The sequence below is a fragment of the Patiria miniata genome, unplaced genomic scaffold (assembly GCF_015706575.1).
Source record: "Patiria miniata isolate m_02_andy unplaced genomic scaffold, ASM1570657v1 HiC_scaffold_18, whole genome shotgun sequence".
Lineage (NCBI taxonomy): Eukaryota > Metazoa > Echinodermata > Asteroidea > Valvatida > Asterinidae > Patiria > Patiria miniata.
The window spans coordinates 14,842,950-14,860,290 of NW_024037056.1; the positions used below are offsets into that span (position 1 = coordinate 14,842,950).

The 17,341-nt window shown below is 38.8% G+C and overlaps 2 protein-coding genes across 3 annotated transcripts; both read right to left on the reverse strand.

Moving 5' to 3' along the window:
* Positions 1 to 830: 830 nt before the first annotated feature.
* On the reverse strand, positions 831 to 11,459 carry LOC119724817 (transmembrane protein 241-like). 2 transcript variants are annotated; one of them, XM_038196049.1, is made up of 10 exons: positions 11,304 to 11,459; positions 9,859 to 9,980; positions 8,981 to 9,062; positions 8,578 to 8,681; positions 7,887 to 7,938; positions 7,058 to 7,167; positions 6,196 to 6,266; positions 3,135 to 3,204; positions 2,445 to 2,606; positions 831 to 1,298 (listed from the first exon to the last, which is right to left on the reverse strand). In XM_038196049.1, exons 1-10 carry the CDS (start codon positions 11,367 to 11,369, stop codon positions 1,181 to 1,183), a joined length of 957 nt encoding a protein of 318 aa, XP_038051977.1. In that variant the 5' UTR covers positions 11,370 to 11,459; the 3' UTR covers positions 831 to 1,180. The 2 variants fall into 2 exon arrangements, with proteins under 2 accessions (XP_038051977.1, XP_038051978.1); XM_038196050.1 differs by lacking the exon at positions 11,304 to 11,459 and having other exon boundaries at positions 8,981 to 9,057; positions 9,859 to 9,947.
* Positions 11,460 to 12,003: 544 nt separating this feature from the next.
* LOC119724823 (U5 small nuclear ribonucleoprotein 40 kDa protein-like) lies at positions 12,004 to 17,273 on the reverse strand. Its single transcript, XM_038196063.1, has 9 exons — positions 17,059 to 17,273; positions 16,439 to 16,568; positions 16,103 to 16,193; positions 15,713 to 15,878; positions 15,162 to 15,284; positions 14,562 to 14,682; positions 14,137 to 14,219; positions 13,542 to 13,707; positions 12,004 to 12,946 (listed from the first exon to the last, which is right to left on the reverse strand). The coding sequence occupies exons 1-9, from the start codon at positions 17,161 to 17,163 to the stop codon at positions 12,897 to 12,899; spliced, it is 1,035 nt and encodes a 344-aa protein (XP_038051991.1). The 5' UTR covers positions 17,164 to 17,273; the 3' UTR covers positions 12,004 to 12,896.
* Between the last annotated feature and the right edge of the window lie 68 nt (positions 17,274 to 17,341).

Sequence of the window (17,341 nt, forward strand, 5' to 3'; positions counted from 1 at the left end):
AAAAAAATGCAAGGGGTTAACCTTACTTTTTTAATAAAATTTGGTCAAAAAATTATTTTTGTGCAAACGACTCAGTAATACCTTTTGATGCAAGATAGTTCAAAAAACCTTAATAAGTATGTTAAAGGGGCCCTCAGACATCTTCCTAGCAAATTTTAAAAAATTTCATTTTTGGCCAAAATTGGAAAAAAACGCAAGGGGTTAACCTTACTTTTTAATAAAATTTGGTCAAAAAATAATTTTTGTGCAAATGACTCAGTAATACCTTTTGATGCAAGATAGTTCAAAAAAACCTTAATAAGTATGTTGAAGGGGCCCTCAGACATCTTCCTAGCAAATTTCAAAAAATTTCATTTTGGGCCAAAATTGGAAAAAAACGCAAGGGGTTAACCTTACTTTTTAATAAAATTTGGTCAAAAAATAATTTTTGTACAAATGACTCAGTAATACCTTTTGATGCAAGATAGGTCAAAAAAACCTTAATAAGTATGTTAAAGGGGCCCTCAGACATCTTCCTAGCAAATTTCAAAAAATTTCATTTTCGGCCAAAATTGGAAAAAAACGCAAGGGGTTAACCTTACTTTTTTAACAAAATTTGGTCAAAAAATGACTTTTGTTCAAACGACTCAGTAATACCTTTTGATGCAAGATAGTTCAAAAAACCTTAATAAGTATGTTGAAGGGGCCCTCAGACATCTTCCTAGCACATTCAAAGAATTTCATTTTGGCCAAAATTGGAAAAAAAAACCAAGGGGTTAACCTTTCTTTTTTAATAAAATTTTGTCAAAAAATGACTTTTGTGCAAATGACACAGAAATACCTTTTGATGCAAGATAAACATATTTCAAAATTCAAACAGCCAAAATGTTGACAATTTGGGTTCAACAATGAATTTTGGTGGGTTTAACATGAAAGTTGAACATTATAAATCTGATTCTATAAGTCGATTCTTAAAGGATCTATTCTTTTATGTATAGACGTACTTTCCTTTAAATATTGTTCTAAAAAAATATGGGGCTTGATTGTTTTAAATATGCTGGCAAGTACCGTTAAAAACCACATATAAGAACCCTTGTGAATGGCTTGATCAAGAAAGACATGGGTTGGGGAGATTACCATGGAAACTGGGGTCATGTCTCACCATGGGAACTGATGTCATGGATCACCATGGGAACCGATGTCATGTATTTTCCAGTCTTTCAGCCTCGTGTTTGACACCCAGTTCATCCGTTGCTATGGTGCTGCTTGTTGTCTTGGTAACCGTAAACACCGAGTACGCACTGATTCCTAGGAACACACTGAAATGAAAGCAAAAACCGTATGTTGAATTTGTAAGTGCAACGAGTGGACTGAACGTTATTTTCTGTGTAACATTCCGATGAAAACAAGCTCGATCAAAAACATCTTGGAAACCGCGGGTCAATGTGTTCATGCATGAGTCATGTGATTGAACCATAAAAAAATTCTGAATTTTGAACAAAGTGAACCCATGATGACCTTTGACCCCAGTTTGGTCATGTGACATGTTGAGGCTGGGCTACTGATACTAACTACCTAACTAAATTACATACTAACGTAGAAACATGATAATTTGTTGAGCTGCTATCCTGCAGCTAAAAAGGTTACAAAAAACTGCAACAAAAGGGGAACGACAATAGCTACAGAGAATGCTGGGAATATTTGAATCAGAATGCTTTGCAGATTATCTGCCTGTAGCATTGTCTTGCTAAACCATAAAGGCCTTCCTTTCCTATCTAAGGGCTGTGCACTAGAAGCAGGTATAAGTACCAAAATTGGTCCCAAAATATAGGATCCAGTACCCATAACCAACTTAAGTAACTTCTCAGACAATGAAAAGGAAAGGTTATGAATGTCACTTGGGGTAAATGTTGAAAATATATTCAAACCAGGCTTCATGGAAAACCAAAACAGGTTATGTTTATGATGCTAATACGAAAGTGCAATTGACACCGTAAAGCTACATGTAATGAGCTCACTGTACACACTTTTATCTTGCTGTATTTGACGCATCAATGTGGTAGTATTATTGTGCACGCCTTTATGAACAATCCGTATAGCGATTTCTGAGAGTTATACTTTTGGATGTGTTTCTTTAACCCTGACTGAACTCAACCCATCAAAGTTCAACAGCAGGTTTTGTTTTAATCTGTTGGGATAGGTACAGTACCCCTAAACTGATGGTCTTTTACACTGGGGTTGACATACCTCCAGAAACTAAGCCCAACAGTGTTTGTACAATTTCCCATGTGGGTGTTGGAATTTGCCAGAATGGGTATGGTTCCTAGGAAATTAGGCTGGGGAGTTAGGGTTAACGGGTACCTGTGTTTTCAATCGGGTATCTGATTCCTGTACTACACCTAAATGAACACTCCAACCCTATCTGGACAAAAATATAAAAACTTTAGTGCTTTAGTATTACCAACCTTAGAGCAAAGTCTCCTGTGAATGTCCTCTCAAAGATGACCACGGATGACAAGATAAGCATGGTCTTGGCATTGGCTATGGTTAGTCCTGATAGCAATGATGACTCTGGGCACCGGCTAACACAGATACCAGTCAGATTTAAAGCAGCTCCGAGAACACCACTACATGGATTGAAAAGAGAAAGTGACACAGTTCTTGTCATTTGTTGCTCTTTAATGTCAGAAGGATAAGATAATACAATAATGTATTCTCTCATTTACATATGGAGGGCAAATGGAAACATAAAGAATTAATGGAATTCCAAGTTGAAATGAAAGCTAGGTTTAAATTAACTCATCATCATAACTTAAATATAAATTCAATCACAAGTCATCACAAGTGTTTACAGGCAAATCATAAGTCATCACAAGTGTTTACAGGCAAATCATAAGTCATCACAAGTGTTTGCAAGTCAATCACAAGTGTCATTCATTAGTCATCTGTAAGTAATCTCAAGTCCATTTCAAACCGTGCATATGGATGATAACATGGAAATTGTTCATCACCTGTCAGTAATAACTTTTTTCTTGTGATTGACTTGTGATAGGACCTTTGGAAGACTTGACAATGACTCTTAAAAGATCTAAGAAATGAAACACAGGAAAGTAAATTTATGCATTGCAAACAGAACTGATGATATGATGATATACCTAAGAATGCAGCCGACGTAGAATTGATGCAAATACCAATGAGGAAAATCCCTAGATGCCAAGATATCACCTGAATAAAAAAATAAAAACAGAGAAACGAAACAAAGTCAAGGTTTTGGATATATCTGAATGGCATGATTTTTGTGTGTGAGGGGATGGGGGAGGGGATGGTGGTCTGTGTACAATGTATGTGCTCATTGTTTGTTAATTTTGTTTATAAACATAAGATTTATTTCCTCCTTTGTCCCAAAATGAAAGTAAAACAATAACCTGCATAATACAGTTATAGAAAAGGCAATTACAGGAGGAAAAACCTCAAATGAAAAGCTTGTGAGAGAGCTGGCAAGTTACAACGTACTTCAACAAGATTGCCACCCACTTGGAAAGAATCCTGCATGCAGATGTGTCCCTTTAACCATTTAAGAAATATTATTATTGAAAGAATATTTGCTGGAGTTCTGTCTTTAGATTCAGTTGTTCCATACTTGGAATTAGCAAAAGAAATTGACAGGCGACTGAAAGCAGAATGACATCTCCAAGTTCCATAATTTTGAAAGCATCTGTTCGTTACACGTACGTCACAGACTGTTTCAGTTTCAAAGCAGTCTCAAATAACTATTGATTAAAGAAAGACTTCTGTAGTCAAGGTTTGGAAGTTTTATTTGGTGGCAGATAAATTTCACAGGTTGCACTTGTGTTACTTTATAACTCCTTTTTAATGCGAAAGTGTCCATGGCAATTTTTTCTGGAAGTAAGACGTCTGGTTTTCATACGGCATCTTCTTGACAAGGTTCAATTTCATTTCTACCAGTACTTCCGTGAGATTGAGTATAAAACAAATGCAACTTCTTATGTTGTCCTTTTCAAACAGAGTTTCGGTTTTATTCGTACCAGTACTTCCATGAAATAACCGAGAAAAAAAATTGTAACAAAGTTTCTCTTTCGTTTTTAAGTTGACTTACGTAAAATGATCAAGTATAAAATGAATCCTCCTTGGTGAACTAATCTCATTCAACAGATTTCAATCATCATATTGGTACTGATGTTAACTGATTCATTTGAACTGGAGTAAAAATGGTTCCCTCCATTGATTCAAACCTCTCCTATGAGAAGGCTGTGGCTGATTTTGCAAGTCATTACCGCCAAAACAACAATATTTTGGTTTCTATTGATACATATGTGGCACCAGTTGGTATCTTACTGAATTTGATTTTTCTGTTTACTGTGGCACGTATCCAATCGATGCGATCTATTATCAATGTCTACTTGGCGAATTTAGCCGTGGCTGATACAACCAATCTTACACTTGTAATCACAAGTATCCTATGGCCCAATGACGGTGAAATTTATGAGGTGCGTTCATCTCTCCTTCTCAGTCTATCCAACACGGCAAATATCGCGTCCTACTTGATTGTCACAGCTCTGACTTGTGAAAGATTCTTTGCGATAACTCGTCCACTGGAGTTCAGGTCCAAACAAAGCAAAAGGCGAGTTGCCAAAATATTGGTGGTTATATGGACGATCTCCATCGTTGCAGGCGCTGCAGTTCAATCTTCAATTAACTGGGGAGGTTTCGTTGGAGGAATGATTGCTTATGTGCTGATTGTTCTCCTTCATGTAACTGGTTTGCTCATCAATGTTTGCCTGTATTCTTGTATCATCAAGAAACTAGGACAACAACCGAGGATCTCGTCAACTGCTGATCATGGTCATCAACTGCGACGGGTTGTTATCATGCTCATTGTAAACACGGCCGTGTTTTTCACTCTCAACGTCACTTATATCATCCGGCAACTGTATCGACTGATCAACGATTTGTCTGATCTCTCATTAACTGATAAAATCAACTTTTTGGATGTGGAGATTGATATGAAGCTTGCTGCAACCGTCTTGAATGCCTTGAATGCTTCAGTGAACACTCTGGTCTACAACTGTGTAAATTCAGACTACAGGGATGCGTTGGTAAAGGCATATTCTTGCCTCAATCCCAAACACTGCATCTGCTGTCGCAAAGAAAAAACACCACAGATTGAACTGCAAGAAATCCGCCACGGCCAAGACACCCCACAGCAGCCAGCACAGCAGATTGAACTGCAAGAAATCCACCACGGTCAAGATACCCTACAGCAGCCAGCACAGCAGATTGAACTGCAAGAAATCCACCACAGCCAAGACACCCCACAGCAGCCAGCACAGCAGATTGAACTGCAAGAAATCCACCACAGCCAAGACACCCCACAGCAGCCAGCACAGCAGACGGAACTGCAAGAAATCCACCACGGCCAAGACACCCCACAGCAGCCAGCACAGCAGATTGAACTGCAAGAAATCCACCACAGCCAAGACACCCCACAGCAGCCAGCACAGCAGATTGAACTGCAAGAAATCCGCCCGGCCAAGACACCCCACGGCAGCCAGCACAGCAGATTGGACTGCAAGAAATCCACCACAGCCAAGACAACCCACAGCAGCCAGCACAGCAGATTGAACTGCAAGAAATCCACCACGGCCAAGATATCCCACAGCAGCCAGCACAGCAGATTGGACTGCAAGAAATCCACCACAGCCAAGACACCCCACAGCAGCCAGCACAGCAGATTGAACTGCAAGAAATCCGCCCGGCCAAGATACCCCACAGCAGCCAGCACAGCAGATTGGACTGCAAGAAATCCGCCACAGCCAAGATAACCCACAGCAGCCAGCACAGCAGATGGAACTGCAAGAAATCCACCACAGCCAAGATATCCCACAGCAGCCAGCACAGCAGATGGAACTGGCAGAAATCCACCACAGCCAAGATATCCCACAGCAGCCAGCACAACAGATTGGACTGCAAGAAAGTTGCTAACAACCAACCATATACACACTGGTGATGAGCTCCCCTGATTTAGGTTTGTGTAGCTATTGTTTCTGTGAACTTCTTTATGTAAGTAAAAGATTTGCCAGTGGCAGGATTTGTTTAGGGTTCAGACAGCTTCATGCCAAACTGACCTGACCTTTAGAGTCAAACTACAAAATCAATGAGAACAAATCTTGCATTATTCTAATGAGTTTTACTTACCGAGAATAACGCTAGCTGGAGAAAGAGCAACAACGCTAAAGAAATAGCAATACAACAACTTCTCCACCTCACTGAAAACAAGAAAAACCAAACAAAGACAAAAATACTTACTTTTAGACGAAGGAAAATTTGATGTTTTGAATCTGATTCAAACCAATCAACATAATTTGTTATATCACTCTTGAGATCTTTTAAAATCGAGATTGCCATTTGCTCGTCAAGTGAAACAAAAAATCAATGAACAGCTTTTAATTTGTGTCTTTTTATCAATCGGATTAGTCAGTGTTATGGAGGAAAATGAAATATCTGTGACAGCGCCATTTAACCATGATATCTAATTAATGATTCAGAGAAATGATCCACAACTCCTAGTCTGTAATCTCCTTGACCATGACTAGATGATGGATGTACAAGACTTGGAAGAAATCAGGTTTAGAAAGCCAAGTTCTTAAAGCTCTGTCACGGACATTTTCATCCATTATGCTGGAATTACCCACCGGCTGTTTTTAAAATCAATTTGAATGCGAAAATGATGTTCTTTACACGGACTGTATTGTGTAACTTGCCTTAACCAGGCAGGTTGGAACAGTGGTTACTGTCCTCGCCTTCCACCTCTATGGCCAGGGTTCGATTCCTCCCCTGGTCCACATCTGTATTGGGTTTTCAGTCCCTACCTGATTCCGTGGGTTTCCCCAGAATATTCTTCTGGGCTTTTCCTCCCACCTCTAAAAGTGTATTATCTTTACATTGTCTTCTCTCTGCAGGTTTCTTCAGGTTTGTGAGCTACAGTGGCTAGGGCGCTTTTGCGGAATCCTTGTTTTCATGAGCAGAAAGAAATAAAACACAAAATAAATCAAATTACCTGAGGTTAACTGCCGATCCTCTGACTGAGGAGTATGAGGCAAAGGAACTGGCTGAGAGGATGTAAATTAACATCCAGAAATATCCGTCCACACTGTCCTTCTCGTCTCTCTACAAAATTAAACAAAACAAGTCAACATGGGATTAACTTCAGTATTAGGTATTGCCCTTCAATGACGCAAAACATTGTATACTCAGTGTGACCCACCCCCCCCCCCCCCCCACCCTCAAGTGAAAGTTAGAAAAATAACAATCAGGTAGCACTCGAACCCACGATCTCCTGCTTTCTAGTGCCAAGTTTGTGGGATCGGTTGGCTGGTTTGAATCTGATGTAGCAGTGGGTACCACAATGAAACTATTCACAAGATGAAAGATTAACTTAAAAACAATTGTATAAATTGCCACGAGAACTGAAAGTAATATTAACCAGACTGTGGGTGGATTGTTCATTTTGTATTTATTCACTCATTTATTGAAGGGAGATTGCAAAATGAAACAAATAGTAACTTGGGGTTTAACCCTTAAGGTATCCTATAAAACAAACTGGTAAGACCTTGTTAAACCTCTTTGTTAATTTTGCATTCTCCCCTTACTTGTCAACTACCTCAGTTGGTTTATTTCTTGGTTCAATGAATAACCCTAAGAATCGGGCGCTGTATTTTGGTAGATTTAGAGTGCGGGATTAACAATGTACAAAATTGTATTTACTTCCTGGTAAATCTGTAAAAACGACGCATTTACAGGGCCCTTTTTTAAACAGTCAACATAATAAAAGGAAATATTACAAATATTCAAAACTGAATTAAATGCAACTACATGTAGTAACTGACCTGTGGATCTGTTATCCATGTAAGTAACGCCGCAATCACCCCAGCAACCAAACTGAATACAAAGAGTGAATAAAAATTGAAAATTAGTTATCATAGGTTTCACAGTGCCCTTAGCCTCTTCATCAATATAGGTTGCCTTAAAAGGTTTCGAAAATCAAAATATAGGGTCAAAGGTTATCTAGTACCATAATATAGGAGATTATAGGTTTTTAGGGTGCAATTTTCAGCGTGACGTAGCAGAAAAACAGTGAATTGCTTTCCTCAAGTTTTCACCACTAAATGAATGTACCTCAAAGAAATTTCATGTAAATGACCCAATTCTAAAACACTTGTAAACGAAATTTAGAGAAGTTTACTGACAATGTTATATTGGCATATAACTATAGTGGGTCAAACTGATTTTTTAAAATTTCTTTTGAATTTTAAAAAAATGTATGGCAGAATAGATAATACAGGTGTTTATATTATAGGCTACTTTCAAAATCAGAAAGGCTCGCAAGTTGAAATATAGGTTTAATATGTTTAAAGTTTTCAATAAAAGGCCTGTTATCATACTTGCAATAATGGAATCTAAGTTACAGAAAGAACTGCTAAACTACACCCATTCTAAGTTTATTAAATTTTTGGTCTTATTGCATTGAGCAGCGTTAGGATTCAATTTTAAGCGATGATGTGAAATGTCAGCACATACCTGACTTTGTTGGGCAAACTGGTCGGTTGGTTGTTAAGAAATATTCCAATGATGTAAGCAGGAAATTCTACGATATTTTGAAGGATGACAAATGCTGGAACAACCTATTGCGACAAATGAAAATAAAAGTGGAAACAAATAAAAACCAATACACTTCATATCACTGCATTTTTTATCAAATCATCAAAAAACTGGGCAACATCCCTCCTCACTCACTCCCTAGTATGAAATCTCCTCAAACTATGGACGATGAACAACTTAGTGTAACTTACATTTAATGGATTTTTGTAGAATTATTTGTTGCAAAACAATTATGGTGCTTGTACTTCAATGTTAGGTCAATTAAGGGCAAAATGTTCCATATGTTAGTATGTCAAGGCTTCATTTGGTATTTTTGACTTACAAGTTTTGACAGAGCTTTGGATCCTGCGTAGATACTCAGCACAAAGAACATCATTGCAGGTAACCATGGCAACAGAGCTGACCTTGTAGAAAATATGAAAAACAAAAATCAATCAAAATGAGCAAAAGAGGTCAAGCTTAACTCTGACAATAAAATTGTACTGTAATGATGGAGTTCTTGGGTGAAAATGAATAATATGCAGTGTTCTCCGACTTCGAAAATTAAAGGTCGGTGCGCTGTCAAAAAGCGGAGGGGGTGGGCGCTATATGCAGATGAACATGTAATTTATGCATGGATAACAGCATTTTAGTCCATTCCTAACACAGTATTAACAGTTAAGAACAATACTGGCTCAGCATCAGCTCTTTTTAATACAACAGTGACCAGGGACTCTGAGGCTGTTTGGCCTTGAGACTTTTGATCTGATGGATTGCTACAGTGGGTAGGCTTGTCAGTTTGATAAGAGTTGCATGTTACAGCTTTTGGCAGATTTTCTGACCAAAATATACCCTGGAGGGTCCCACTTGTTGTCTTTTTTATTATTTTTTTCATTTTTTTTTAAAGCATGGGGGGAACTTTTTAAACATGGCCGCAACTTTCAAAGCTTGGCGGGTGCCTCAGAAAGCATGACGGGGCACCATGTTATTTTCACAGGTTGGAGAACACTGTATATGTAAATAATCTGCAAAATACTTAGCGATTAAAATCATGAGTAACTAAACTTTAATAGTTATTTACTCATCCGTGGTTTCTTTTCTAATAGTTTAGGAACTGATGGATCCTGTTTGCATTTTCTGCTTGTAATAAAGGCAAAAGCACTCAAAGTTGTCCTGAAGTTTCTTAAAATTGTGGATAAGCACCATTAATAAAACTGTTACCTGTCATAAGTCAGTTTGATATAGCCTCGATTGGCAGCCCCAAATAGAACAATGACGCCAACTAATGTCTGCCATTCTTGGAATAATGTCGGGTATGTGAAGTGAAGCACAGATAAGACATACTGCAGAAAACAAAAACAAAGGGTTCATTTGTCACTGATACAGTAGCAGGAATAAATTGCAATCTGCTTTTAAGGATCAGTGATCATTGAGCCACATCTACAAAACAAAAACAGGCCAGGCCAACAATTACATGTCTTGAATTATTCAGCCAAACTCACAGCCCGGCCGCACCACAAAAATACAAGTTGTACAATGTTCAATTCCCATGATTCCACCATAAATAGAAAATCCATTACACATTTACACAGTCACGTGATTGGTGGTTCTGACCAATCAGATGATGAGGATTTATGCAGTTCAGGTGTTGTATTCGTGCAATGGCTAGAATAATTTCATTCAGTGATACTGATCATGAATGTGAAAATAAAAACTTGACAAAGTTCTACATAGTACATGTTCCGGTACATGACCCAAGTGTGCATGGGCATTGCGAGGGGGGGGGGGGCACTTGCCCCCTCCCCCCCCCCCCCCCTGGAAAAGCAAAAAAAAAAAAAAAAAAAAGGAAGAAAAAAAAAAAAGAAAAAAGAAAAGAAAATGAGGCACGAAGACATAGTGGTGTACATTTGATGGGTTGGGGGGGGGGGGCAAAATGTCCCTGCCCCCTCTAAAACTGATAAATCGAGAATGTGTTGAGAAATACAGGCATTTTTGGGCAAAATTTTTTTTGGCCCCCCTCTAGAAAAAATCCTGGCGACGCCCATGCAAGTGTGGCCTTTATTTGCGGAGGTAGTCCAGTAAATTGGCCTCATTTATGGGGCTAATTAGTAGGCTACCTAGGCTATGTTAAAAAAAACTCAAGAGTCACACACACAAACATGACAAAATAAATTGAAATACGCAGTGGCTATCGTTTAATACGGCAGCCGTAACGCATTTCCCATTTTCTATCGTCTGATCGTTACGGTAGTACTGCAAGTCTGCAACTTTTATAAAAACATGAGAAGAAAATATAAAATTAGAAGGAAAAAAAGTGAATTTGAACGTTATGAAATTCAGACTTTATTTCCCTTTTAAAAAAAATCCTCCAAAGCCTCAGTTTAGAAAAGGAAAAAAATTTGAGTGCAAAACTGAGATGCGAACCCGCAACCTCGCGGTGCAAAATCCTACACTCTATCGACTGTCGCACTGCACGCTAAAACGTGGGGGAAACAAATAATTATATACCTGCGTGCGTATCAAAAAAGTATCGTAGAGGGCGCTAAAAAACGGCTGCCGTAACGATAGCCACTTCGATTGAAATAACATGACATGATCATGATGATTCAATGCTGAATGAAAGAATCTGACCTGAAGAATCTTGCTCTGAAACAACTGGAACTTACCTTGTTTGTAATATTCGTGGCAACAAATAGGACACAATAGATTCCTGTAAGCATCCATTTTGCCATAGAGGCGAACTTCTTGTGAAAATATGACAACAAAATACTGCACAATATGTACAATTCTAAAGCAGGAAAAGTCCCAAATGGCCTGGCACGCTGGCATGCAACTTGCAGAAGACAATTTCTGAACGTTTAAAAAGAGCGCCCTCAATTATTGGTCTTGAACAGCGCCCTCTAGACTTACATGAAATTATTTTTAAGAAAATAAATCATCTATTTCTTGCTTTTCAAAATTATAGCTTCATGAATTCCTGAAGCTGAAAGCCCTTTTCCCAATCAGAAACAAATAAAAACAAAAACACTGTATCCATATAAAAAACGGAACTACAATGGGGGCATGACCCCCCCCCCCCCCCCCCCCCAATTGTCTTCCAAAGACGAAAGGGAAATTTTAGGTAAACAAAAACTGGAAAAGAAGAGACTCAAGTCAGTATTTTCAGAATTGACCCCCCCCCTCCATTTTGTTTCTAGTCTTCCACTGCCATTGACCTATAATCAACATGTATTGTTTGTTTTTTGTACTTCTCAGCAATGAGGACCCCGGAGTAATGGAATGAAATGAAATTGATTGCTTTCATAGCTAAGCACCATCAATGATCTAAACTTACAATCAAATTGAGACACAAAAAAAGAAAACAGATTCAATATTTTTGTACAAACTTTATTTCACAACTACCCAAAAGGTGACATTTTGTAAGTAGACCCATACTACAATATGGCCAGAACTCAAAATAGCTGACAAGCAATTGTTCCAAACAATATGACTCCGATTTCTATTTACAGAACTTTTTAATTGATAGTACAAGAATGTATCAGATGTATCAGAGGTTTTCAATTGATGCCGATCTATTGGTCAACTATCACTATCAGATACAATCTCCGACAACCCAAGGCCAGCCAATTCTCTTTGCCAACACACACAAGAAGAATCCCAAATAAAATGGTGAAGGATTTCCAAATTCCATCCCAATTTGTATCTACAAGCCATAAGTGAAAGTGTATCATAACAGAAAGTCTTTAATCAAGATTCACAAATGACAAAAGTCTTTAATGACATTTCTACAATTAAAATAAGCACAGAAGACAAATCTACAAAAAAAATGTCTGACAGACTTGGCCTCCAGTCAGTCTGTCACATCAAAAGCAGGCCTTTCCGTTTCATTCTTCGAAGAGCAACATCTAGTTTCCAACAAAGCATTGACCTGAGAAAATCCAAATGTCTCCGGAAACATCTCGAGGAACAGCAAGGTCAACACCAGGTCGATTGAGGTCATGACCTTTGTGGTATTATAGGTCGATGATTTGGATGGTCAGAACTTCACACCCAGAAAGTTGACGGTAGGTTAGCACTCTCCAATCAAATCAACTGACAGATGTCTTTGATAATAATAAACCCAAGTGAGAGAACATCTCTTAATAATCAACTATTGTGATTGGTTGAAAGGTTCATCACATGATCTCTCTAGTCCAAGTCCATTTGTTGAAGCGTGTCACATGATGATCTTCAGCCAATGTGATTGGTTGATGTTATATTCACATGATCTCTCCCAGATAGATTTGCTTGTCACTTGAACAGGAGAGAACTGTGTGTAGAAAACAAAGAAAGAAGAGTTTTATATAAAGTTGAACACAAATGTAAGGTGTTCTCATAAAATGAGACGGAACGGGGCATAGGCCTTAGTGAAGAAAAATGCAAAGAAAACCACACTACACACATTTTAAAGAAATAGTATAAAAATCGTGGAATAAAAGTGTTTTTAAGGCAAAACTATTTGAATCTTTCATTTTCAAGACAACAGAACGCGAAACATTAGAGGACTTTTTCTGTTGATAATTGTGAACTTTAAACAGCCATAACTTGAAAACGAAATTTCCAATTGAAGTGCAACAAATATTATCTTGTAAGTAGAATTGTATTCTCTTTTTTAACATTGGAAAACCCTCATTTTCATCTCTGTCCATTTCTGTCTCGTTTTGCCAGGACGCCTCAAAAATACAAAATGATTTCAATTTTGGGGCACCACCACTTAAACTGAACAAGTAACAAATTCCCTTTCCCTTTTGATCAGAAAAAAGGTTGCTCTAATAATGAAGGGACACATTTAAATGAAATGAACCATCATCTAACAATAAATTCATTTCACAGTGAGCACAGAGGAGACAAGGAAAGACTCTTACCGATTGGTTCACGAGGATGGAATGCTACATCATTGACAGAGCCTGCATGGCCAGGTAGTTTATACAAGATACGTCTTGACGTTGTGTCCCACACATAAACGAATCGATCAGCTGATCCTGCGGCTATTTTGCTCCCGTCCGGAGACCAAGCACATCTCAACAAGTTCTGGAAGGAAAAAGATGATAATTTCATCAGACTCTATTGGCTTTGTGCTGTTACAACAGAGGGCGCTGTTTGGGGTTAATCATTCATTTGTACTCCATTTTGTATGCGACTTCGAGACATTGAAGAGGGAGAGTTTTCACATACTTATTGCTTTGCCCCCCATGAGAGGAATCAACGAGTGCACAAGGTGGAAAAAGGTGTTGAAGTATTTAACAGAAAACTACATATAATACACCAGTTCATGGTTATCGGCGCCATCATGGTCAGGGGAAAAACTTAAGCGCAGCACCAGCGAGCGCAATGCACGGCACACATCCAATTGACCTGATGCTCCTTTGTTGTGACTGCTCGCTAGTGCTGCGCTGCTTGTCGATTGTGCCCCCTGGCCAAGATGGCACCCGTAACCACGAATGGGTCGATTGACTTTACCTGCTCAAAGTTGTGTTGTGCTCCTTGGAACAGCTTTACGCATCTCTCTTGAGGTGCAAACGGTCTGATGTCCCAGATGCGTACTGTCAAAACAAGTATTACAGAACTTTTTTCAGAACCACACATACTCACAAAAGAGATTTTGCCACATGGTGCTACCGCAACAATTTACCTGATAATTACACATAAATTGTCAAACTTACAAAATAACTGGACTGAAATCTAGAACCTGGGCCTGAGGAGACTATACTTCAAATTTCCTTTGGTTCATATTCTGCGGCTCACCTGTGAGAATTCTATCAGTCGACTCTCCAAGGAGGCACTTGCTAAGGTTGTCATCAACCTGTGCGAGATAACCACTTAGGAGGTGTTTGCATAGTAACCATCAGAACCAGAACTGTTCAAGATTATGCTTTTTTACTCACATGTGTTGTCCATAGAGTTTGAGAGTAGATAGGAGCCATCTCCGCTAAGCGATAGACCAGTTACCGAGTCTGTATGGCCTGGCATCTTGTAGAGCAAACCGTTTTTCCGGAGGTCCCAAACCTGATACAAGAAATTGCAACAAGTCTTCAATTTGGCATAAAAGCATGACTTAGTGTCACTCAACTTTGTGCTGAAGTACCAAAACATGGATTTTTTTAAGTTGAAAAAAAAAGAAGAATTGATTGGAGCGGGACTTAAACCTGCAACCTCCAGATCGCTGTTCCAGAGCTCCACCAACTGAGCTATCCAGGCCTATGTTGGCTGTTCCCTATTGTGGTCCATGCCTTTGTTTAAGGGGTGCTAGCCAAAAGCCACTAATGCATACATGTCATGTAGCCAGGGATCACGTCAAAAGTCACGATGCTTGCAACATTAACATTAGCAATGCTGCAAACCTGGGAAATAGCAAACAGGGATCACTCAGAAAGAACATGGCTTTTATTCAAATTATGTAATAGGTAGATTTAGTTACTACAAGCAAACTTTGTTCCACCTGTTACATCAATTTTCTCAATTATCAATAGGCAACATAAACATACCTTGATGTCATTATCGATTCCAGCTGAGACGATTTGATCACTGGTGTCATTAAAGCTGACTGCTAAGACCTGGTAAGTGTTCTGAAATGTCTGGACAACACCTCGCTTGCGACTGTCCCAAAGCTGAGAAGATATAAACAAAAGTGCCATGTATTCAAGCTGTTGTATATGGGCAATTCCATATTTTGGCAAGAAGTGTAATGTCCGTGACAGAACCAATTAACCATGATATCTTACTAGTGATTCAGAGAAAAGATCCAAAACTCCTTTACTAGGATGTATAAGATTTGAAGAAATACATTTTCAGGACTGAAATTACATAACGCTTGAATTGCCACAAAATAAATGCATTTGTGCAACAAGGGCAACGATTTGCCTCAGTTACAGACAGAAATGTTACTCAAAAGACCCAGCCAGAAACCAAAACAGTTGGCTTGAACCAAGCTCAGAGGGATAAGTCACAAATATTACCCCTGAGTGGCTGAGGGGTAAAAAAAACCTGGTCCCTATATTTTATGAAAAATAATAATAAACAAAGGAATTTGAGCTACCTTTATGGTTCCGTCATCTCCGCCACTAACGATCAAAGAAGGCCCTCGTCTGGCTGGAAATACAGAGTTGACGAAGGCTGTGTGACCTCGCATCTTCTTGATTCGGGCACCAGTCTCCGTGTCCCATAGACATACAAGTTTATCAGTACTGCAGGATACCAGTTGGCTGAGGAAAAAAAGTCACATGACGAGAAGAACGTGAAAAGGGATCTGCACAGCATTTAGTGTAGATTGAAAGTTTAGCTGAATCACTAAAAGGAGAAAGCAGGAAGATGACAACAAATAAGAAAGACAGTTCAATTACAGCTTGCATCGGTAAAAGGCTTATTAGGAAACGTAAGCAAATAGATTGACAGAGATCCATGTGTAGGTTGATTATTTTAATCTTACCCATCGGTTGTGTACTGTAATTCCATGATTGCACCCTGATGTCCACGAAGTACTGCATAATTGTCACATTCACCATAGACACTCCACAAAACTGCAGCAGTGATAAAAAATGTAATCATTTAATGCCGAGCATTAACCATATATTGCAAATCTTCAACTTATCAGTATTATATCAAGTTTGCATTTTTTTTAAACTGTGTAGTTTTAAAACAAAAGAGTATGGTGTTAAGTTAAATGACAATATATGCAAATATGTTCTTCCTCAAAGAAAAAAGTCTCATGAATTATTCAGTAATTTGAAGTTGTACCGCAACAAGAAAACAAAGACAAACTTACAGATATTTCTGTCGAATGACCCAGAGGCTAGTGTGTTGCCATCAGGGTGGAACTTAGCTGAGAAGATTTCTGCTCCGTGACCAGTCAGGAGCATGATGGGAGCCAGAAGATTGGATGTTCTTGGAGGACCCTGCGTTTGTCATAAAAACAAGCGACCAAACATGAGAAGTCATGCAAGTGTTATTATGAACAAAAAAATCATCACATAAACATATGATAAACAAAGGGTTAGGACATTCTTTCACATTAGATGCAAGGGAATGCTACAAACCATGATCCGAGTCTGACAATGACAATTTAATAATACTAACAAAAAGTTAGTTATTTCAATGGAAATAAAAAAAGAAAGAAAACATTTCAATTGCCACAAATCTGCGCCTCCTCCCCCCCCCCCCCCCCACCAAAAAAAAAAACCCAAAATGTCGCCATATTTCTCAGGAGCCTGAGGAGGGGACTCCAAAGCTTCAATGAGTTGAGAAAATCACATGCTGTTATTCGCCCTTCCCTTAATTCAACCCCCCCCCCCCCCCCGCAAAATTAATGTCCATCTATTGTCCGGATACGGGGCAAATCATTATGCACAAAGTAATGAGCGCTCGAAGTTTGGCTTAATGGCTTACCGCCGAAACGATGCTTCCACCCATAGAAGCCGCGACTAACTCATTCCTGGGTCGCTTCACATGGACCAGAGCCTGCTCCTCTGCTTTCCTTTTCGGTTCTATCATAATTATTTCATTCAAGTTTTATGTAAAAAAAAAACACCACTTAACGGAGACAAATCCGCCTTCGATCCCAAAACCACGCTTTATATTTTGATGAAACTATTGAGGGCGCTATACAAAAATCACGAGCATGGTGTTCAAAAGTATATCGACTCCCAAACATGTACCCAGAGAAAATACA